The sequence below is a fragment of the Sinohyriopsis cumingii genome, chromosome 8 (assembly GCF_028554795.1).
Source record: "Sinohyriopsis cumingii isolate HCF-2022 chromosome 8, ASM2855479v2, whole genome shotgun sequence".
In the NCBI taxonomy this organism is placed as follows: Eukaryota; Metazoa; Mollusca; class Bivalvia; order Unionida; family Unionidae; genus Sinohyriopsis; species Sinohyriopsis cumingii.
Window position 1 is genome coordinate 91,115,559 of NC_142968.1, and position 24,384 is coordinate 91,139,942.

The 24,384-nt window shown below is 36.2% G+C and overlaps 1 protein-coding gene across 1 annotated transcript in view; it reads right to left on the reverse strand.

Annotated features, from left to right (window-relative positions):
- Nucleotides 1-24,384, reverse strand: part of LOC149794134 (calpain-5-like) — a 67,092-nt gene that overhangs the window by 38,479 nt on the left and 4,229 nt on the right. Inside the window, exons 2-4 of the mRNA XM_089968188.1 lie at nt 15,115-15,282; nt 10,388-10,519; nt 5,913-6,124 (exon numbers count right to left, since the gene is read on the reverse strand). Of these exons, the coding sequence (XP_089824314.1) occupies nt 5,913-6,124; nt 10,388-10,519; nt 15,115-15,267 (497 nt within the window). The 5' untranslated portion in view covers nt 15,268-15,282. The remainder of the gene's footprint in view (nt 1-5,912; nt 6,125-10,387; nt 10,520-15,114; nt 15,283-24,384) is intronic.

The following is a 24,384-nucleotide window of genomic DNA, read 5'->3' on the forward strand; positions in this document are numbered from 1 at the left end:
CTAGAAATTCTTTCTCAGAGTGTAGGATTAATTGCGTTTAATTCATGGATGGAATCGACATCAACACGTTGACATGCACTGCTTTCATTTGATGCCTTATGAGCATAATCATGTCGGTAACATGTAGCATTGACACGGGCTATATGTTCTTCTCCAGGTTTTGGTTGGTTGTTCGACTCAAATGGTATATCCAGCCGTGTACCAAGCACACAGTATTTGTATATAGGTCCCGGATGGAGTCAGATATGTTCTACACCAGGATATTTACTCCATGGTTTCTCCGGTATCTGTATTAAAGCAGCAGCGACATCACCACTTGCGACTGTTTCTCTAATAAACGTGAACTTGTCTGCTCCACACCAAACACACTTTCCAGCGATCGAAGTTCAATCATTACGTCCTTGAAATCCAGTTGGATTTGCGGTACTTGTCTTAATGCGGTATCGCACATATTATGAAAACATGATTGAGTTACACCACAATTATTATTTAGAATGGCACTAGGGAAAGGAAAGACCTCAAAAATGCTTCGAACAAACATTTACACCGCTAAAAAAAAACACGTGCGAAACCTTAGAACAAGTGAAGAAAGTGGCAGAAAATGCCGACAAGATGATATGAACAAAAATGAACCGGGTTCAATAATTAAGACAGTCGAAGCTATCGAACGCTTGTTAGAGCAGACTACGGACACGCAAAAAAAGAATTACACATATTGAACAACTACCGTCCGAGTCGATAAAAACGCGAATATTTAATGAAGTATGCCTAACAATATCGACAACGATGTTATAGCATTTGTTAGTGATTTTCCCACCAACTGGAAAAGTTACATACATGAACAATATTTTAATTCTGCTCGAAAAGCTTATAAAATTTTCATCAAGTGAGTATTTCGGAAAATGTTTGATCAGTATCCGGCATACTAACAAAGCAAAGTGAGGGTATCAGTAATATACATCTTTTACGTACTGCTGATTGCGTGACTACAGACCCGCAACATGCAAATGAACTTGTGAACAAGTTGGAAGTTCGGGTTGGAAATACACTATGAAAACGCAACGGAAGCTATCGATGAGGCCGCATCGACTTGTCAGCGGTTGCTACAAACGACATAATTGATTCGTAGACGTTTCGTTTGCTGATGCACAAACTCATTAACATCGAACATGTATATTACGATACCGACGATGAGTTCTGAAGCACTTTGTGTCAAACGCTTCACGTTTATCATACAATTTATGTCTCGAGCCAGCGTTTGGTTTTAATTACAACCTCGAGTGTTACCTTGATGATTATAATCTTAACAACACCATAATTTTGTAACTTTTCTACATCGATCACCGATGGGTAACCCCGCATACTCGAGATTGATTTGTCGTCGTTGTGTACGTGTTACCGTTAGCGCAATGTCCGATCGCACCGTTTGTGTTTTCGATGCACGAATGCGCAAGTAGTTGAAAATGGAATCGATCAATGAAGAAAATTGACGGAGGATTTTGTTAAAGACTGCAATTTGCATACGCAAACACGAACCACATTCAGCTGTGTGATCTCGATTAAATGTGCACTGTACGAGGTTGATATCACACGGTCGTCAGTAAGTGCTATTTTAGGTTGGCTCGAAGATGTTAATACAATACCAAAGAACAAACGAATCGTACGAATGGGTTCTGGAGGTTACGCATCAATTATCGCTCCAAGCATTGTTCGGATTACTCAACGATTCAGCCGATCAATTTAACCTGTAACGCAATCAATGTCAGTTACAAAACCTGAGGTTCTTCAAGCATAGTTGATCAAGCTAACATTCTGTTTGGGTTTTCCCAATCTGTGGAACCGGGTGATTTGATATCGGTTACTCCCACGGCGCCTGTGTACTGTACATTCCCACAATCCCCGGTTCACACATATTCGTTTTACTATGACAGGCACATGAGAAATCTCTTCTGCTTTGCAATACAACTATACATCAACGATTAACCTGATATTTAATACAATCACAATCGCACATGGAAGTGTGTTACCGGTGTGAGTTATAAACGCCAGAAAACCCGTTTACATTACATAGTACAGAAATGGCTTTGGTTGACGATGTTCAGGGTTTGTTTACAGGTGTACCAAAGGTTCTCACGGCCTTGTCTTCACGAGCTGTACAGACTTCTTAATTTGCAATCTGATCTGAGCCGTTGAAAATATCAAAAAGATTGATGTGGATCGGTTGAAAAATATGGAATTGCAAACTGCTCTGTCGATTCGAGATCAACTACGACAATTAGTGAGTCAAGTTTCGTGGGTAGAATCAAAGGCGATTACACTTCCAACAACAGTAACGATGCCTGCACCTATCCGTAAAATCATCAATGAAGTCGCTGAACAACGTCTAACAGATTCCATCATTGCAAATGTGCAATGGGAAACGGATTAAGTTTGTGGACTAGACATAGACACGAGTGGTGGCGAAGGCGTCAGAAAGGTATTAGACGAAACCGCTAATGTATATGCAATGGTAAAATTTGAAAAACTATCCGATGCCGTGTTGACATGGACTCCCATATAAAGATGGATCGAAGCAAATAAGACATTTATAATTATTCTTACCCGGCAAAAGATCCTAATCAACAAATTTACAAATGTATAACACGCCTCCGATTTTCTCCTGTGCTTCCTTTGTAATTGATGGGAAACTTATACAAAATGACAATGCTGACTACCCCAAGTGTTGGATTTGTCAACAACGATGACATGGCATTGTTTAGCAAAGCACATTATTTTATCGATGGAATAAAAATCAAATCATGATTGAGAAACGTTGACATGCCACGTTGATTATTGGACAATACTGATTATGCAAGGTCCGCTGGACCGTTGATGTTGTTTTACGTTTTTGATTTTGACGTTGAAAATTCTAACGCGTTTGCTCTTGGAAACGTCAGAAACGTGATAAAAGATGCATCAACACCTGCTGTAATATGCACCAATGAAATTTACAGCCTTGCATTCGCACAGTGTCGAGGACAACTTCACTGAAACTCAATGTCGTTTTATTATGGGATTCCTCTTAGCCAGATATTTGGGTTTTTCAGAGTTGGTCGCAAGGCAATTTTTGGAGCTAAACACGGAGTCACGTTATATCGAAAACCCATGGACAATACTGCGATTTGGCATAATAGAGGTGTTGGTGGCAACGTTGTGCTGTTGAAATTAGCTTTGTGGCCGCCTGTGATAGTGATTTCGGTGCCTACAGAAGCACATTTGTTATAGCCTTTGAGTTCTTGAGGCATATCACCACTATTATTTAATACGCTTACTACTGATGTGCATGTATAATCCGGCCGATATCAATTAAATTGGGCGAATCAGAGACTCTGGTATGTCGATTACGTTTATCAAGAAATACTATTATTTAAGCGAGGCTGCGGTGAAACAATACATAGATGCAAAGATTGCAGAGATGTCCCCACCACCACGCTTAGTAACAGCAAGGAGACCGATCAACGAAATTTTAACCATCGTGGGATCATATCCAGCCAGGGTCCGGCTTGTACTCGCTATTATTCTGGTTGATTTGAATAATTTCACTGCTTTTGAAAGATCTAAATGTGACATATTACGGGTAATAGAGTCTGGAATGTATTTATTCGTCTTTGAGTATTACTGGATGATGCCCCGATGGTGATAATGGTATAGCATCTTTAAATAGAGATGAAATTCAGTTCACAGGACTGAACCTTTATCCGAACGGATACTTAATCCTTCTTTGGCATTTGTGTTCAAGATTCGATTTCGCATCACATACAAATGATACAATTAATTGTTTCTGACCGCGGTGATGAGGCTGCGGAATTTGCAGGCGATATTTTGGACCGGCTGACAACAGATGATAATATTGATGGTGATTGTCTTCCACGTGTCGACGAATATCTGCCTGAGAATGATGTTTACGAACCCTCATGTACACTGAAATAAAATCACGTTAAGGGACAAATATAAATTAAAAGTTGAAATTATCCTGAGATACTAATACCAATTAGATGCCAGCTTGGTGTTACACCACTAAAAGCGAAAATATCCGCCAGTTAACTACACCACCAGGTGTGAAAACACTCATGAATTGTTTCTACAACAATGAAATAATATTCACTGATAAATCCACCCTGGTTACACTCTCAGTTAATTATGTTTCATCAACATTGACTCGGCATGAAACAGAAATATCTAGTCAACTGATATTCAGCAAGAAGCACTTGTTCATATAAGAGTTCATGGGCGAAGACAAGCACAATTATTTCAGACACAAAAGAGCGCAATCAATATCAATCTACGTGAACGTAGTGTCTTAGAACACACAATGGACATAGACTTAAATACTCTCTGGGTTCATATTTTATATGACTGTATGAAAGTTGTACGAGTTAGTTAAAGGTAATTGATTAGAAGTGCATCTGCGCGTTGCACCTGATCGAGGCCAGCCTGTCGATCAAATATACTTCGCGATGAGATTTTTAACATGAGAACTATAATAGACCCTCGGTGCTATCGACGCGAGAAAATAATAGATGTGAAACAACAACTGCATGATAAAAATGCAAGGAGAATCGAATTGCTAATGAAATTTAATGCGTGTATTTAGTGGTATATACTGTTATCACTACCTCCACAGTAACCATTATAGGCACACTAGTTGGATCTGCTGTCTGAGCTGTATTGATAATTACCGGTGCTACTGATGGTGCTGGTGGAATAATTTTATTACAGCTTCATTCACGAATACGCATTTATCCTTCTATACAGCTCAACGTAATTTCAGTGCAATTAATAAAGTTTACTCGATGGCTATTGAGGATAAAACAATTAGCATGGATGAGTACGAAATCGTGCTGCTGAAAATGGAAAACCACCAACCTCTCCGCGCAAAGATAAGAAACAACGGCGTTAGTGATCAAAAATAGGCATTTGTTTAGTAGACAGTAAAAGCAGAGTAACTATTAGCTAGCAAAATTTGAGTTACAAAACGGTAAAATCAAAACACTAGCATAGTTTTGCTTCAAATAGTATCCAGATTGTTTCTAACAAGTATCCCCTTTCGAAATTTTAACGGCCGCAAGAACGACACCACATTCACAAAGACGGAATCGTCTGTACCTACCGTTGCAGAGCTTTGACGTAGCGCCGTTGTCATCGTTTACGCGACCAGAGAGTGTAGTAATTGTATTTCCAAAAATTAATAGTCATATTTCCAAATTATAAATTTGCGCTAGAGTTAGAGTCATCTTTTCAATCCCACATCGCTTACACTACCGTGTGACGATCAGGCTAAATGTAGTAGTGATGAGATACAGAAGGATCTTAGCTACCAAACACTACAAGACCTAATGTGATACTACTGAGTGGTCATACATGTTCCAACCGTTACACGAAATCACAAGAATACAGCATTTTATTCATAATGCATTCGTATTAAGATGAGAAATGAAGAAAACTTACTTGGATGACTTGCTATTCTTTTTCCTGATATACATGATAAACAAGCAAGAAAGGGGTCTCTATAATACTTTCTGCCACTTTTGATGTAAACTACATTTTCTTCGAACTCGTCTTTAATAAGAAATACTTGTATTCATCCCCTAGGGACTTTTGGACAAATACATTTGGACCCTTACCTCATTGCGTGCGTGGCTTAGAGCAACTCCAACAATCAGTGCAAGTAGGGGCTTCGACTTTTGAGACACTAATGGATATGTTATCTACATGTATCAAACGTTCTTCGACTAATGCAAGGACAGAATGAGAATAAAGAAGATTCAGTTTCTTAGAACATAAATTTGGGCAGGCTGCACTACTAATTTATCTCATATATTCATGAATTATTTTAAGTATTACTTAGAGCATCAGTTTTCCTTTATACCTACTTTGCATAGGCTTTTTCTATAAGTGCGCTCCAAAATTCGTTGCGAGCTTTTGAGTGACAAAATATTAGTTTGTCGTTCTTTGTTGGTAGTCTATCGTCTATCACAACGTCAGTCCACTCTCCAAACCGCCAGAATTGGAAATGGAAGATACCAGCATAGGTAGGTTTGTCTGATTTTTCATCCCATTCCTGTTCCTTTATATTCGGAACTACCTGTGATGGAGAAATAAGGGAAAATACATAAATGCGATACAAAAAGAACATGGCAAAGACGAAAGTGTTTCTCTTCCCATAGGCTGAGAAAGGACATGACACGTGCCACAAAAAGAAATGTGCTAAAAAGGAATTTAATGTGATAAAAAAGATGCTCAAATAAATGGGAGTGTTTTAAACAGTGAAGATAATTGGCACAACAATCGTGAGATACGATATGTGTTGATTTTAGAACAACTTCAAAGAAACGATAAATATATGTTCAGCATAATAAAGAGATGCAGGAGAGTTGTAGAATTATTGTCCGTGGATAATTCTAACATTCTTAATTTGGTGGACCTACAGTTGAACTAGCAGTACTGATACATAACTAAACTCCGATGTTGCGATCAGTGTGTGTGTGTGTGTGTGTGTGTGTGTGTGTGTGTGTTTGTGTACGCCCACGCTCAATGAAGGTACTTCTGTAGCTTTAGTTTCACTAATAGCCTTCTGGAACAAACAAGAGATTTCAGGATCTTTTTCCTGTTGTACCATAAGTGTTGTTTGCCCCTCTGATTGGAATAAATTGAAAACCTGACCAATACATGTGCAAGCTAAAGGAATACTTCCTGATCAACATCATTCTCAAGAATTATCTTTGCCATAGCTCTAATAGCTGCACAAGCTGGATATAAATCGGATCGACTTTTCTGTTCCAAGCAAGGCTTGTCGGTTATAGGTGGCTTAACAACAACCTTATTTCCAGCTAGGATATTGCCTAATAATAATTAAGTCTGATGACAAATTTACACGATGGAGAGGAACATTAACAAAGCCGCACTCTACTTCCTGAATAAGAACACTCTCATTAGAAAATGACTTCTGAGATAAAGGGCAAAGCTCCTGATAATATAACTCCGAGAATCTCATGTGTCCTTACAACTTTAATAGGAATAGGATTGGCCAAATCATCCATGAGTGATATAGAATCCTTCGACATGAATGGCTCATAATTCTCCATAATAAAATCAGACTGGGATTTGTTTAATCCAACAAATGTATTGCTTTAAATCCATGATTGCCACCCTGGCCTCTGAGAAATTAGAGCATTTGGAGTAGGTATGTCTTGATTATGTAGCTTATTTTTCAATTTGTAGCAATCTGAAGTAACGTGCCTTTTCTTCTTGTAATTTACACGTTGGAAGAGATAAGGATTTCTGGTCATTCTTATCAGAAACTTGATTTGTAAAAGATGTGCCAGCTTGAGTTTTGGAAGTGTTCGTATTAGTCTGAAATAGTCTTTTACTAGAAGACTTCTGAGTGGAAGACCTACTTCCAAAAGAAACTTTATGAGCTAAAGAATACTCATAAGCTTTACGAGCAGCATTGTCAAATGACCATCAAGGTAAGTTTTAACGTGACAATGGACTCAGTTCGTTAACTTTTCAACTGAGTTGTTTGAAAATTTCGTAATCGTGACCAACTTTCTCGGCCAAACACCACCTATCAAATAACTGCCCTTTTTCTCTTGCAAATTCAACATTAGTTTGTCCAGTTTCTTTTCTGTGCATTGTGTTGCTGTACCCACAGTCTTTTGTTGAAAGACAGTAACACCATTCCAGGTTTGAATTCACTATAATTACCAATGAATGTCTCTGTCCAAGAATATTATTTTTAATGAGCAGTCTGTATTTCCAGGGATTCGCCGGAATTTAACAATTTGAAGAAATAAATTCCAGCTGAATGGACTGCTGGACACAACAATAATACAAATTGATTCTGCTTGATCGCAAGCAAGAATTAGTAATCATTCCAGTAACAAGATTATGTAGTCTTCCACTTGAAATCAGGTGACGATTAACATTTTCCATATAATAAAAAATATTACCTAATGAAAAATATCCTTCCATAAAGTTCTTAATGTTTACAAAATAAAATGTTAGTTATAATTAGAAAGTATGTTACTAAAAGTATAATATATAACTTGGACAATGTGAGGTACACCAGGAAAATTGTATGAGAATTCCAATATCCAAGATCCAGACCCAAATAAATGTATTTATTTCTATTAATAATAATCCTGATATTAAACCCGTACGCATAGAGACTATTTAAGCTATGTATTAATTGTTTACAGAACAAAATTTAAAAACTCGATAATTCAGGTCAAGGAGAAAATAAAATTGATTTTTGACAAGGTTAAGTCCAACATACAACGTTAAATTACAATTGCATATAATGAAATAAGAACAAGTTATAAAAAAGCTATCAAACAAACAATGCAAAGTAAATATACATAGCAATATTACCATAGTGAAAACCCTTTTCATACTACTATATTCAGGAGAATTAGATATGTAAAGATTTACAAGATGGTCGTCAAGGCAGCCACTTTGAATGCTGGATAGACATTCTTTTAATATGGGAACAACTCCATAATGCAATAAGGAGGTATGTTTTTTTTTCAAATATTTAAAAACAACCATCCATTCAGAAGAAGTAACTCTAACAAGATGTTTTACAACGGTGGCTGTGACGACCACTGTTGGACCTTATCTTAGCATCATTTAGAATGAACTACATATAGTGAGAATTGTTGTAATGGAATCTCTACGTCAAATTTCAAGATGATCGCCATAATCAAGGCCGTTTTGGAGGTCTGATGGGCACCATTTTAATATAGGATCAAATGCCTATTATAAGAAATCTTGTAAAATGATCACACCGATATGTACTGGTAATAAGAATTTCAAGATGGTCACTATCATGGCGGCCGTTTTGGACCAGTGATCCGTGCCATTTTTCATTTAACATAATCTACATGTCATAAGAAGAATTTCTTTGACGATACCACCGGCCATTCAAAAGAATAACAATATTTTCAATATTTTCAAAATGGCTACTATGCATGCCGTCTATGGTGGCTATCAGATCAGCACCATCGTCACTTAAGATCAATTAGACATCCATAGAAGACTCTTTGTTGTAACTCCACTGGATACCATTATCCTTTCAGGAGGAATAACGATATAATAAAAAAAAAACATAATGAGGCCGATCATATTAAATGTCTGACGAGCACTTTTGTTATCCAGGTCGAACTAGACGTAAGGATACATTTTGTGCGTTAACGGACGCACGCTGCCCTACGGACGACATATCATCGCATAAGCTCTCCTGAACTTTGACGAGTGCGCTAAAGCTAAATGAACCAGGCAATTGTGACTTGGAGACTACTTGTTGGAATTATTTACTGACAAACTGAGCTCCATAATCTACACAAATATGGACAAAACTATGATCTTCATAGACCAGCATTTTTTCACCGAATAGTTGACCTGCTTCGCTGTGGGCAATAATAGACCTTCGTGGTTTACAGGTAATAATAGACCTGCGTGGCTATAGGCAGTAAAAAACCTGCGTAGTTATATGTAATAATAGACCTGCGTGGCTATAGGCAATAAAAAAAAATCTGCGAAGTTAAATGTAATAATAGACCTGCGTAGCTGCATGTAATTATGGACTGGCGTGGCTAAATGTAATAGTGGACGTGGATGGATACGTGTAATAATAGATCTACGTGTCATCGTGTAATAATATACCTACCTGGTTGCATGTAATAATAGATATACATGTCAACATATAACAGTAGACTAACGTGTCTGCAAGTAGTAATATGCCTGTGGAGGATGGACAAAAATATATTTTAAATAGATGTTCCACATAAAGGTTTATCCGCAAAAACAAACCCAAAAAAAATCGCCAAAAATATCAAGGTTTTTCAAATTTCTCGTGTTTTTATTATGCTCATACATAAAATATCTCACCAATGGGGGATTGTGAATAAAATGTCTCATCAATGGAAGGTTTGTAAACATAACGTGTTCTAATAATGCTGTTAAATATATCATAATCAAATGATATGGATAACAATATGATAGGAAATCAATCAGTAGCATACAATCTGCAATACTCGATCATGAAATAATCAGAGATTCTCTTAACTTGAATGTAAGAACAAATGTTTAAACACACGGTTTGAAAATCAGGTACGGAAAGTTTTTTCCTTTCAAAATAAGTGCAGTTACCTTTACTTAATGGTACTTAAATTATAATGTCATTTTTGATAAATCTTTTTATTAAAAACAACTTTCTGAACTTCCCATATTTAGTGTAAAATATATATTATACTAAAAGATGGTGAACAGCGGTCACAAAAGGATTAAACCGGACCAAGTGTGAACGATACACGCGAATACAACTACAAAGTTGTGAATCTCTTACTGCTTGGAACAGGACTTCATGTTGTGCAAGACTTGCGCAAGCAGTAACAAACCAACAGTTGCCCAGTTCCCCTTGGTTTAGGTCATCGGAAGTCACCCCCTCCACCACCAATTTCGGTACCTTACAAAGCTCCTGAAAAAAATATTTATTTTTATTAATTTATGTATTTATTATTGAAATAGTGGATTATTACAGAAGAGGAAGAAGACTGTTTGGTTGGTGTTTACCGGAACATAGGCATATGAATGACTACTAAGTACCAAGGCAATCGGAGTAAAGTGACAGGAAGATTCGAACTAGCCACCTACTGCTCCTGAATCTGGACCGTCTGTTCGTCCGCATTTATGTCCAGCAGTGCGTAAAACCGTTGTAGGCTGTTTGGGATCAGATTGCGGTAAGTGACGTTGCTTTGGTGTGGAGAGGGAAGGTACGCTTTTTAGATTCGAATTACCCATACTGCTATATAAATTCGTATAAATATGCCAAAAAAATGTGTTTTCACAGTGTCAGTTATAAACGAACTTCTCTTTAATTTTAAATATATGTTGTCTAGATGTATATTTAAGTTATATTAGATTTCCTTTCTTAATCTGTCATAATAAAAATAAGCTTTGATGGTAGAGGTGTTGAACATGCATACATACATACATACATACATACATACATATACACACAGACACACACATACATACATGCATGCATGCATACATACATACACACACACACACATACATACATACATACATACATACATACATACATACATACATACATACATACATGCATGCATACATACATGCATGCATGCATGCATGCATGCATGCATGCATACATACATTCATACATTACATACATACATACATACATACACACATACACACATACATACACACATACACACATACATACATACATACATACACACATACACACATACATACATACATACATACATACATACACACATACATACATACATACATACACACATACACACATACATACATACATACATACATACATGTCTATATGAACTGCTTTGTATGTAAGGAAGTAATGGCATGTAACATCAGATTAATTTTGTTTGAATAAAATATTGCATCAATTAATATATATATATATATATATATATGTATATGTATATATATATATATATATATATATATATATATATATATATATATATATATATATATATATATATATATATATATATATATATATATATATATATATAGTAGAATAACATGTCTAAAAATACAAGGACACACGATATGATTTGCTCCATACGATTTGATTTGCTCCATCGAGATCTTCCTGGTCGAGCTAGGACCTTATATTTAAGATTATTTGGCGTTTTAGCGAACAAGTCATTCCGTCAAAACAATATTAAATGATATTTCAAAAATAATTGATCAATCATCGCAAACAGATAAAGTTGAATATTCCACTTTTATCTAAAAAGCATATACTCCTCGATATGTTCTGGCTAAACAATTGATGGAAGATTATAAAACATTTACTGGTAAAGTAGCGAAATATCCAAAATAGAATGTAGATCTGCAGATACTTGTAGAAAAAAATCGTTGATAAATCTCACGTAATCTTTGACGTAATCCCCATTAGGAAAGACAAATCATATACATACAGATTATATTTAGATAGATTAACTCCTGATTTGCCGACGAAAGCTTTATTTAAAAAGACTGGTAAAGCCTTAATGGAGAAAATCCGTGATGCTAAAAAGAATTTTACAAGTCGCTGATGAATATATATATATATATATATATATATATATATATATATATATATATATATATATATATATATATATATATATATATATATATATATATATATATATATATATTCAAGTCGTTGAGAAAACGGAGCGATTGCTGATGCTACCATGAACGATAATCGAGCTTCTGTAATAATTAGCTATCTCGATAGTCGAACATATCTCACTGAAATAAAATTCGTTGAATTTACCTTTGACAATTGAATTATTATCGATATAAACGATCCAGTTCCACTATTAAATGAATTCCACGACTTCAGAATTAATAAATAAAAATTCCAGTTCAAGAATGTTAACAGTAATTGACAAACCGTATTATAGACAAACGTATCCAGTATCAGCTGTAATTTATGCGATATATCCGGTAAATGAAAATCCTGACATTGGTGATCTTATGCCAATGAAATTTTGGAAGTTGAATTGAGTTGAAGAACAAGTGATGGAACATTTTACAAATGCAGCTCGTGGAATTAAACTAACAGATTTACGACGTGAAAAAATAAATATGTAAGCAATAAAATCAGAGATAACGGAACAAAAGTTAATGATGTTGCTAAGCTAGAAAGGAAACTACGATTTAAAATATCAGTGAAGACAATAACAGGAGAAGTATTATATGAACCAAAATATTTATCAAAAAGAGCTCTGATGAATATCATTTTATCATAACGCACATGCTTGGATAAATGCAGTAACAATATTTCCACGAGATAGAACAGTCAACTTTTAGCTAGGAAATATTTTTGATTTTATTAATCAGATTAGAAAAAGTGATCCTGTATCTGTATAATTGTTCCAAACCTCTGAAGATGATGGTGATCTGATAAGGCCTGATGGAAGTGTTTGTATCGAAGAAAAAAGAAGATTTGATCAGTTTGTAAGACCTAATGGTGACATTTATCGAACAGAATTTCTTCATACGAAACTGAAAGATCTTGCGTTAAAATATACCAGTGACTATGAACATTTACTAAGTAATTGTTTTACTACTCCATCAGTCGCGACTCATTTCGCCAGAGAGAAAAATTCGTGGAAGCCGACTCGGTTTGATTTTCTTGATGATGTGATATCAAGTTGTGTTGAATATGGACATAGTGGATTATGGAATACCAGGTAAAATTGTAAAACTATTATATCACTTGTATGGCAGCGTGTTATCCGGGAAGTTTTCTTGGAATGGGAGAATGTTCGGAACATTTTCAGAGATCTGGACATCCAACCCATGTAATTATACGAGTTTCTGTAAACAAACATCTGCCAGATTTTGGCATATTGGGGTTTGCACGAATTACATCATTAAAGTTTGCTGAAATTCTTCATCCGATTTGTTATGTCTGGTTTGGTAAACACTTTTTAGAAAGAAATGTGGGCACCAACAGTATTGCTACGATAAATGATTGATTCAGGAATTTTATTATCATTTATAGTGAGTGAAATATTAATGTCGTGTAGTCCAAAAAAACAAGTTTGGTTACCAGAAGAAAGAAAAAAATCTTTGGATCCATTTGATGATGAAGATAAGAGTGACTATGAAAATAAACAAGCCAAGGATCTCGGTAGAAAGACAATTGGAAAGTGTTCGCAATGTGGTTCACGTAATAATAAAAGATGCTGTTGTAGGTTAGTTATTGATGATGCTGAGTTAGAATTTATCATCGCTGATACAACGAAGAAAAATACACGTGTCAGCCGAGAAACAGCTTTCTTGTCCGATGGAACTAAATTAGGTACATTTGTGGGTTACATTGATGGCGACTCACCGTAATATACTCTTTTACGATCTTCGATGCTTGCATAGGTTTCAATATATATATATTGTCGATGGTAAACAGATTCCCTAAAGCAGCCGTTAGAGTAGCGACGGATTCATTTTATATCGCTAAGAAACATGCAGATTTATTAAAACAACATAATATCGGCACTGACTCATTGTGGGGTGGATGGAGATTGAAAAAAGAACAACTACACATTTATGATGAAACAGCTAATGTCGAGTGAAAAAATACTTATTGTGAAAATATTCAAAAAACAGTATCATCATCATCATCATCATCATCATCATCATCATCATCGTCGTCGTCGTCGTCGTCGTCATCATCATCATCGTCATCATCATCAATATATGATCCTGTTGCCAGACATAAAACAGTTTATCTAAACGGACCAGGAGAATCAGGAAAGACAACACGTGCAGTCGAATTATTTCGTGGACTTGATATGGTTGTATTAACACCTACACATAAACTCGCTAATGAAATGAAAGAACGAGGGGTAAAATCTTATACTTGTCATAACTTCTTTCGGTGGAAGAGCGACAAATGGATACCCGAGTGAATGGGTGATAAACATGTCACTAGAAAAAATATTTAGGATGAAATATGTACATTGTCTTTAGAGATACTAAAAATATTACTTGATTGGTTACTAACAAAAAAAATAGATAGATAGATAGATAGTTGTTGTTGTTGTTGTTGTGGGGTTTAACGCCATTTTTCAGCACAGGATAGGCTTTACATGGCGGCCAGTATTATTGGTGGAGGAAGAACCCGAGAAGACCCGAAAGGAACCACCGACCCACGAGAAGCTACTGGCAAGCTTTCTTACATACCCACATTGGCTGAATACTAGACTCGAACCGGCGGATAGATAGATAGATAGATAGATAGATAGATAGATAGATAGATAGATAGATAGATAGATAGATGGTCTTTTCTAAATATCTATGTCTGGTTCTGTAATCAACATGTACACCAAATGCATAAAACGGCTTACCCTCGGCCTTTTCCATTCTAAATATCTATGTCTGGTTCTGTAATCAACATGTACACCAAATGCATAAAACGGCTTACCCTCGGCCTTTTCTATTCTAAATATCTATGTCTGGTTCTGTAATCAACATGTACACCAAATGCATAAAACGGCTTACCCTCGGCCTTTTCCATTCTACATCTGAATCCACCTTACTGTAGAATAAGGATTTTGTGCTGGCCGGGAATTCTGGGTCCTCAAAAAGGATTCCTTTTTTCAAGCAGTCATTCTTGATGGAAGAGTACTTCTGACCCTTAAAGGCGGTCGGCATGATGGTGGTTAAAAACTACAAATAAAAATATCAGTCAATAAAATAGTCAGAACTTTAATCAACAGAAGTCGTATGTGATTGCAAGAGATAGGAAAACTGAGATCCAAATTTTAATAATAAAATGAACAGAAAAATATTGTGCACATTTTTAATACACCATGGGTCACCTTACATAAATGATCCCGTTGAAACGTGAAATATTTGGAAATCAGTTTTTTGAAAATCATTTTGAATCTTTATGTATATTTTAGGGTTTTTTCCACAAATATTCACTTTCTAAGAAAAGGTGTCTTCAGATAAATGAATTATATGTCAGTTCCGTTGGCAGATTTATGAATTTAATTTCGGGATTTATGACCCTATGGTAATTATATTCCATTGTTTCTTATATGACTTGAATGTCACGTGTTTATATTGCAAAAATGTCCATCTATTTAAAATTCTCTCCGCTATCGTTTCGAATAATCATGACCTTAATTAGCTAACATTTTTTAATGTTGTAAATGAAGCAAGGTATAGGAGCAAATATAAGGAGGCGGTTAAGAAAGAGAAAAAGAATCAACAGAAACAAAAGTATTAGTTATTTCCGTGTTAAGGTAAAATAGAGAAATTCTAATAGATAATTAAACTCCTCACCGTGGTCTGTTTTTTAATAGAAATGTATGACTTGCTAGTATTTATTTTCGACAAATAATTAGATTGTTTCACATCGGACATGAAAGCAAGCGAGTTGGAAAGAAAGACAAAGATCCTCGAGTTCTATTGCCTTACATTACGATTACACGAGTTACCTCCCATTGACTATAAGTTTGAGTAATCCTATCTTTCGTGCTGACTTATTAAAATTTGTATTTTATGTTTCTTTTCGAGACCAGAAAAATGGGATCAAAGAAAGAAGAAAGAAAAGAATAATACTTCACAGAGAACTGAAAATTAGGAGCATCGATTGACAAAAATGAACAGATATAAATCAGACATGTCGGGGTTGCGAACGATTTTGCAGGACTAGTTCAAGCACATGCTTTAACTTGTCGATTCATTTACAAAATCTTAAAAAGATTCCTTTTGTAGAAAAGATGTGCTTCGCATATGGTGATGAGAGCGATGAATTTGTAAATAAATTTGAAATGTTACAACAAAGAGGCATAATCTGTGAGTAATACACAGCACTGTTTAACTTGAAAATGTTTCAAAAGCGCATGTAAAATTAGAGTAAGCTATCGTTGAAATTGTTGTATCCTATAGAACCTCCTATTTGAATTGCTACAGATTGAATACCTGTGATATTATGCATGGGTTTTAATTTGACACAGCATATAGCCATGAATATCATTGCTACAAATTGAATACCTGTGACGATATGGATGGGGTCTAACTTGACACAGCATATAGCCATGGATATCATTGCTACAAATTGAATACCTGTGATGTTATGGATGGGGTCTAACTTGACACAGCATATAGACATGGATATCATTGCTACAGATTGAATACCTGTGATGTTATGGATGGGGTCTAACTTGACACAGCATATAGCCATGGATATCATTGCTACAGATTGAATACCTGTGACGATATGGATGGGGTCTAACTCGACACAGCATATAGCCATGGGTATCATTGCTACAGATTGATCACCTTTGATGTTATGGATGGGGTCCAACTCGACACAGCATATAGCCATGGATATCATTGCTACAGACTGAATACCTGTGATGTTATGGATGGGGTCTAACTTGACACAGCACATAGCCATGGATATCATTGCTACAGATTGAATACCTGTGACGATATGGATGGGGTCTAACTTGACACAGCACATAGCCATGGATATCATTGCTACAGATTGAATACCTGTGACGATATGGATGGGGTCTAACTTGACACAGCATATAGCCATAGATATCATTGCTACAGATTGAATACCTGTGACGATATGGATGGGGTCTAATTTGACACAGCATATAGCCATGGATATCATTGCTACAGATTGAATACCTGTGACGATATGGATGGGGTCTAACTTGACACAGCATATAGCCATGGATATCATTGCTACAGATTGAATACCTGTGACGATATGGATGGGGTTTAATTTGACACAGCATATAGCCATAGATATCATTGCTACAGATTGAATACCTGTGACGTTATGGATGGGGTCTAACTTGACACAGCATATAGCCATGGATATCACTGCTACAGATTGAATACCTGTGATGTTATGGATGGGGTCTAACTTGACACAGCATATAGCCATGGATATCACTGCTACAGATTGAATACCTGTGATGTTATGGATGGGGTCTAACTTGACACAGCATATAGCCATGGATATCATTGCTATAGACTGGATACCTGTGACGATATGGATGGGGTCTAACTTGACACAGCATATAGCCATGTATATCATTGCTACAGATTGAATACCTGTGACGATATGGATGGGGTCTAACTTGACACAGCATATAGCCATGTATATCATTGCTACAGATTGAATACCTGTGACGATATGGATGGGGTCTAACTTGACACAGCATATAGCCATGTATATCATTGCTACAGATTGAATACCTGTGACGATATGGATGGGGTCTAACTTGACACAGCATATAGCCATAGATATCATTGCTACAGATTGGATACCTGTGACGATATGGATGGGGTCTAACTCGACACAGCATATAGCCATGGATATCGTTGCTACAGATTGGATACCTGTGACGATATGGATGGGGTCTAACTTGACACAGCATATAGCCATGGATATCATTGCTACAGATTTAATACCTGTGATGTTATGCATGGGGTCTAACTTGACACAGCATATAGCCATGGATATCATTGCTACAGATTTAATACCTGTGATGTTATGCATGGGGTCTAACTTGACACAGCTTATAGCCATGGATATCATTGCTACAGATTTAATACCTGTGATGTTATGCATGGGGTCTAACTTGACACAGCATATAGCCATGGATATCATTGCTACAGATTTAATACCTGTGATGTTATGCATGGGGTCTAACTTGACACAGCATATAGCCATGGATATCATTGCTACAGATTTAATACACTGGTCAACAGTGAAATCATTACTGACTTGAAAAGGCCCTAATCTGTAGTATTTTGGTGTGCCGAACACGAATATAACCGTGAAAAATTTGTATTGGCTCTCGTTTTGAAGATATTCATATACCTCATTTTCTATGTTTCACTGTGTAAATTTCTCCAGTAGGACTGCAGCAACATCCGGAATAATGATGTAACATTGCATAATATCATCATGCTCACATCATCCACAGTTGATTGCATCATTTTCTGATGCAATGCAATACTAATGCCATGCGGCTGCTGAAGTAAGTTGACGTCAGCAGTGTACTATACATGTGTAGGCCTATTATACTAATGCCAGGCGGCTGCTGAAGCTGACGTAAGCAGTGTACTATATAAAGCCCAATCAGATAGGTTCAGCATTTAAAATATTTTAGACGTTGTGCGAGACAGTTCAAGCTACTGTTACATAAAACTTATTATTTTATCCATTTACGTACAATAAAGAACAGTAATGCCTCGAAAGTGTGTTAATACCGCGGACAATTTTTGCTATATTTGTGGGGAAGTGACATTTGCCAACCAGAAGAAAGGTATCAATTCTCAAGTGAAGAAGGCATATCATCTTTACTTCGGATGCAAGGTTGGTGACCAAGACAAGCCTTGGGCTCCGCATATATGCTGTGCTACATGTACAACACAGCTTTCACAGTGGTTGAATTGCAAAAGGTCATCAATGCCGTTTGCAGTCCCAATGGTGTGGAGAGAGCCAAGCAACCACCTAAATGACTGTTACTTCTGCTTGGTTCCTCCTCTTTCCAGCGGAATAACGAAGCGAAAGAAGTCGAGAATAGTCTACGCAAACATTCCGTCTGCATTGAGACCAGTTCCACATGGTGAGGGACTTCCTATTCCAGAACCTCCAGCAGAATATTCTCTTGATTCATCTGACGAAGACAAAGGTGAGTCGACCTGTTCTTCTCCTGGTCCATCAGCATGCAGTGATCCAGATTTTCACTGTGGTGCATCATCAACCCCACACAGAATAACACAGGAAGAACTAAATGACCTGATTCGTGATTTGGACTTATCAAAGAACAAGGCAGAATTGCTAGGATCAAGACTCCAACAATGGAATCTTCTAGAAGAAGATGTCACAATTACTGCATATCGAAAGCGCCACCAGCAATTGGAGCCTTTCTTCAGAAAGGAAAGTAATCTGATATTCTGTTCCGATATTGAGGGCCTCATGAATGCTTTAAAAATCACTCATGACCCACAAGAATGGAGACTATTTGTGGACTCTTCGAAACTGAGTCTCAAGGCTGTGCTTTTGCACAATGGAAACATTCTTCCATCTATTCCAGTAGCGTATGCTGTCCACATGAAAGAGACATACGATAACTTAAGGCAGCTACTGAATTCCATTGAGTATAACAAGTACAGCTGGCACCTCTGTGGTGATTTGAAGGTAGTTGCCCTTTTAATGGGACTGCAGCAAGGATATACAAAATACATGTGTTTCTTATGCAAGTGGGATAGCCGAGCAAGGGAAATGCACTACATGAGGAAGGAATGGACTCACAGGCAGAATGTAGCCATTGGAGAGAAGAATATCCAACACCCAGCTCTGGTTGAGGCTCAGAAAATCTTGCTACCACCCCTTCACATCAAACTAGGTTTGATGAAGAACTTCGTGAAAGCCATTGACCGGACTTTGCCAGCATTCCGATACCTGCATGAAAAATTCCCTCGACTCAGCGAAGCAAAGATTAAAGAGGGAGTTTTTGTGGGTCCTCAGATTCGAGAGCTTTTCAAAGATGACCGGTTCAACAACTTGCTGGAAGGTGACGCGAAACAAGCATGGAATGCTTTTCGCCTAGTTTCTACAAACTTCCTCGGAAATGTTAGGGCAGAAAACTATAAGGAACTAGTAGAAGACATGTTGATGAAGTATAAGAAACTTGGCTGCAATATGTCTCTAAAGATTCACTTCCTTCATTCCCATTTGGATTTCTTTCCTAGCAACTGTGGTATTGTTAGTGATGAACACGGCGAACGTTTTCATCAAGATATCGCAACAATGGAACAAAGATACCAGGGAAAATGGTCCACTACAATGCTGGCTGACTACTGCTGGACACTCCTCAGAGATGCTCCCGAACAGCTGTACAAGAGACAGGCGAAGAAATCTAAGATGTAGTCAATGACTTGATTTTTTATAGGTAGGCTATTACAGTTGACCTTTTACTATTGGAATGCATTTCGTTATGTAAACATTAATTTCTTGCAGATTACAAAAAAACTAGAGCCAATTTTGCAATTTGACTGTCATATTCGTGTTCAGCACATAAAAATTGATAAGAATTGACTAATTTTATTTCAGTAACATGACTTTTGTAAAAATTTGTTGTCCAGTGATACCTGTGACGATATGGATGGGGTTTAATTTGACACATTTGGCCATGAATATCATTGCTGAAAATATTTATATCAGTAATTTAAAAAAACCTGACTTTCATAGTATTAGCAGTTTGTAATTAATTACGTCCAGGCGAGTGATACATGCGACCGCCCGGGGCGAAAAATCGCTCGGGGAAAGGGGCGGAGTTGGAGTTTGCATTATATTTTACGGGGCTGGAGGACCGTATACGACTTTCGTATGGGGAGTCGTGTCGTCCAGCGCAAACGTGCTACCATACTGATTACGACAAATTATCTAGTAGCTCCGATTGTTGTATATACAGGCCAAAAATTACTGACATGTTACTAGAATCTCGCAACTCTGATTACTTTGTATGCAGGTCAAATATCCATGATATATTACTATGGATTCTCATAACTCCGTTTCTTGTGCACACAGGTCAAACATCACTGATACAACTACCGTTATTATTACAAAGAATTTTTTTCTTTAAAGGAATTAATTAATTCAAATAAAAAGTCCATAACGCTCAAGAATAGTCTCCGGTGGTTGAAAACATTGATTTTTTTACAATTCTAGTCAATAATCTAATTAGACAATATTACAGTGTTTCTGATTATAAAATTAATGATTTTTTCATGGAAAACCTGTTGAACATCCTTTTGTTCTAATATCAATAAACAGTGTACAAAGTTGAATTTTTCGTTTCATAAAATGATAAATTGTAGGTAAATAATTCCTCTTAATGCAATTTTAATTTTGAAAAGAGGCTTCCATATGGTGATAATAACGATGACTAGATGTTCAAATCATGGACGGTTCTGCATTCCGCCGAATAAACCGTTTGTTAAGGACCTGAAGAACCGCTCATCAAAACCACCCTCAATATGTATATCAATAAAACTATATTAGCCCATTTTGTCAACAGCTATGACGGAAGGGAATCTATGTTCACCTAGATAAACCACTTGCGTATGGAATAAAACGCTATAATAAATGTATATAAGATATATAATCCTTTTATCTCAAGTCCACGTCCCCAAACAAGTACATATTTTTATGCCACAAAGTCGTAAATATCATTTACAATACATTAATACTTTCGTTACTTCCTCTTACGTGTTATTTGCTATACAGAGTGAATTATTAATTCGAAAAGGTATCACATTTTTGATAATTGTAAAATTATCCAGAATTTAGTTCGTTGCGCCAAATATTCATGGTAAATAGTGCTTGGAATAAATCTATTTTGTTGACAGTAATAAAGGACACATGATAAAACACGGTGACCAACTCATGTATAGGACGTTCGAAATTTCTAATACCGGTGATTTGTATGCGATTATTTCGTGCATATTGAAATGGTAATGACTGAGTAACAACAAGAAATAAATTAACAAAATATGTTCCCTTTTTTATTTACAGTAAAAACATGTAGATGCTGTGTTTAAAATAGCGTTTGATAATCTCTGCAACGTTTGAGAATGGCAATCGGTCGCCAATTTTACAGTGTCATTTTTCTTAGGTAGCATGAAACAGTTTCGTATCATTAACCATGGGGTAAAAGTTTGATTGGAGAAACTTTTATATTTGTTCTTATTTTTCTCCCTCGTTATTCTTGGTCGTGTCAAGAATGCATGATTTCATTTTGTATCTACAACGAGGCGATTCTACGGTAGAAGGATAGTCGGGTATTTTGTAGGAAATCGGTCTGTTCGTGGTCCACTTTCCATTTCAATAAATAATTATCTGGAACGACCGTATGTACGACATATCTTTGACTCTATTCAGTATAGTTTTTTCCAGGATTAAAAATAGCAGGTTTAAATGATTTCGTGCCTTGATGGGTGGGGTAAGTATGACCCTAAAGGGAGTAGTCATGGAAAGATCAGTTTTGTCATGCCAATCTTTTTGCTGATTCGACAACTATTTAGTGCTACTTAGACTGGTTCCATTTATGTTGCTGGGCTAGGGATACAATTTCAATTCTTCGTATAAGCGGATGAGGATTAATAAACTTGTCTGTGACAGTCAAAGTGACGATTATTAATGTAAACCTCGTAGAATAGAAAACGGTAACCGATTTATTAACACTGGCTATATTACGTCCAGAAAATGGGAGCTAAGTGACTTCCCCAATGTCATACCCATGCAGCCGACCCGATCTGTCCTGGGCGGGTATCTAACCCCCGAATCTTGGAGTCAGACGTTCTACAACCCAGCTTCATTCGATTACCCATTTCACTTGTTCTTAAATTAAATATTTAGTTTGTACTAAATATCAAAGTAGTTTTCCTGCCAGTGTCAATCTGTGGAACTAGAAATATAAATGTGAGATCATTACTGCAGGAACATTGTTCGCCATGCATATTTGGCATGCCGTAATCATTATCAGGTTTCATCGGTTTGCCGTTTGATTATTAAATACATACATACCATCTTTCCTACATACATACAGACATACATACATACATACATACATACACCCTTTTTTGCCAAGATGTCATGAAGATTCAAAGCATCATATCATGTTGGTCTCCTTTCTTACATTAATTTTAGCATCTTCCTCAACTGAGGACATTTGTTTAGAAAGGTATAAAATTATATTCATGTTCAATTTAATATCGATTCGTATGGGACATACTTAAATTTAATGTTTCTTTCAGAAAAGTACACCCATAGTACCCTAGCATGCCAAAGATGCCAGTGTTCATACAAGTAAAGTCCCATACAAAAGTTACCAAATTTCATTTGTGGAATCTTTTAATCCTCACTAAATATTTTACAATATTAATTTAGACCATGCTCCTTACAAAAATCGTACGAGATCAGCGAGTCATGTGAAAGTAAAATGAACGATCACTGGTCAATTTTAGGTATCAAATATACTTGATGCTTGTTGATTTGTTTTCATTATTGAAGCAGAACATGCAAGAAAAGGTCCACGGTAATTAAATTTTTAAGCGAGAAATCTCTCTCTCTCTCTCTCTCTCTCTCTCTCATGTACAAAAGTTATTCTCTTTATGCAGATGAATTCTGGCCCGATTTTGTGTCAGGTATGTTTATACCTGTCATTAATGTTGATACTTGAGTCGCTAATAAAAATCTACCGACACTGATATTATAGTTCAATAATACGCCATCATGAACAGCTACGGATTGTCTGCCATCGATTTTTCCTGCCGAATTTAAGGATAGTCCATTTTAAGATTGTTTGCAATTCTCAGCTATGTTTATCTCAAAAGTATTTATAATTCAAAAACAAATACTTACAATGTTCACAAAGTATAATATGTTATATTTATCTATACAATTCTAGTAACATTTTAAAAGTTTGTGAACATTTGATTACTATTCCTCTTTGCAAATAAATAGTTTAATAGCTTGCTGCATCTAGAAAATCGTGTCTGAGATTTATATTACATACGCCACATGTATATATGTATGTATGTATGTATGTATGTATGTATGTATGTATGTATGTATGTGTGTGTGTGTATGCATGTATGTATGTATGTATGTATGTATGTATGTATGTATGTATGTATGTTTGTATACATGCATGTATGCATGTATGTATGTATGTATGCATGAATGTATGTATGTATGTATGTATGTATGTATGTATGTATCTA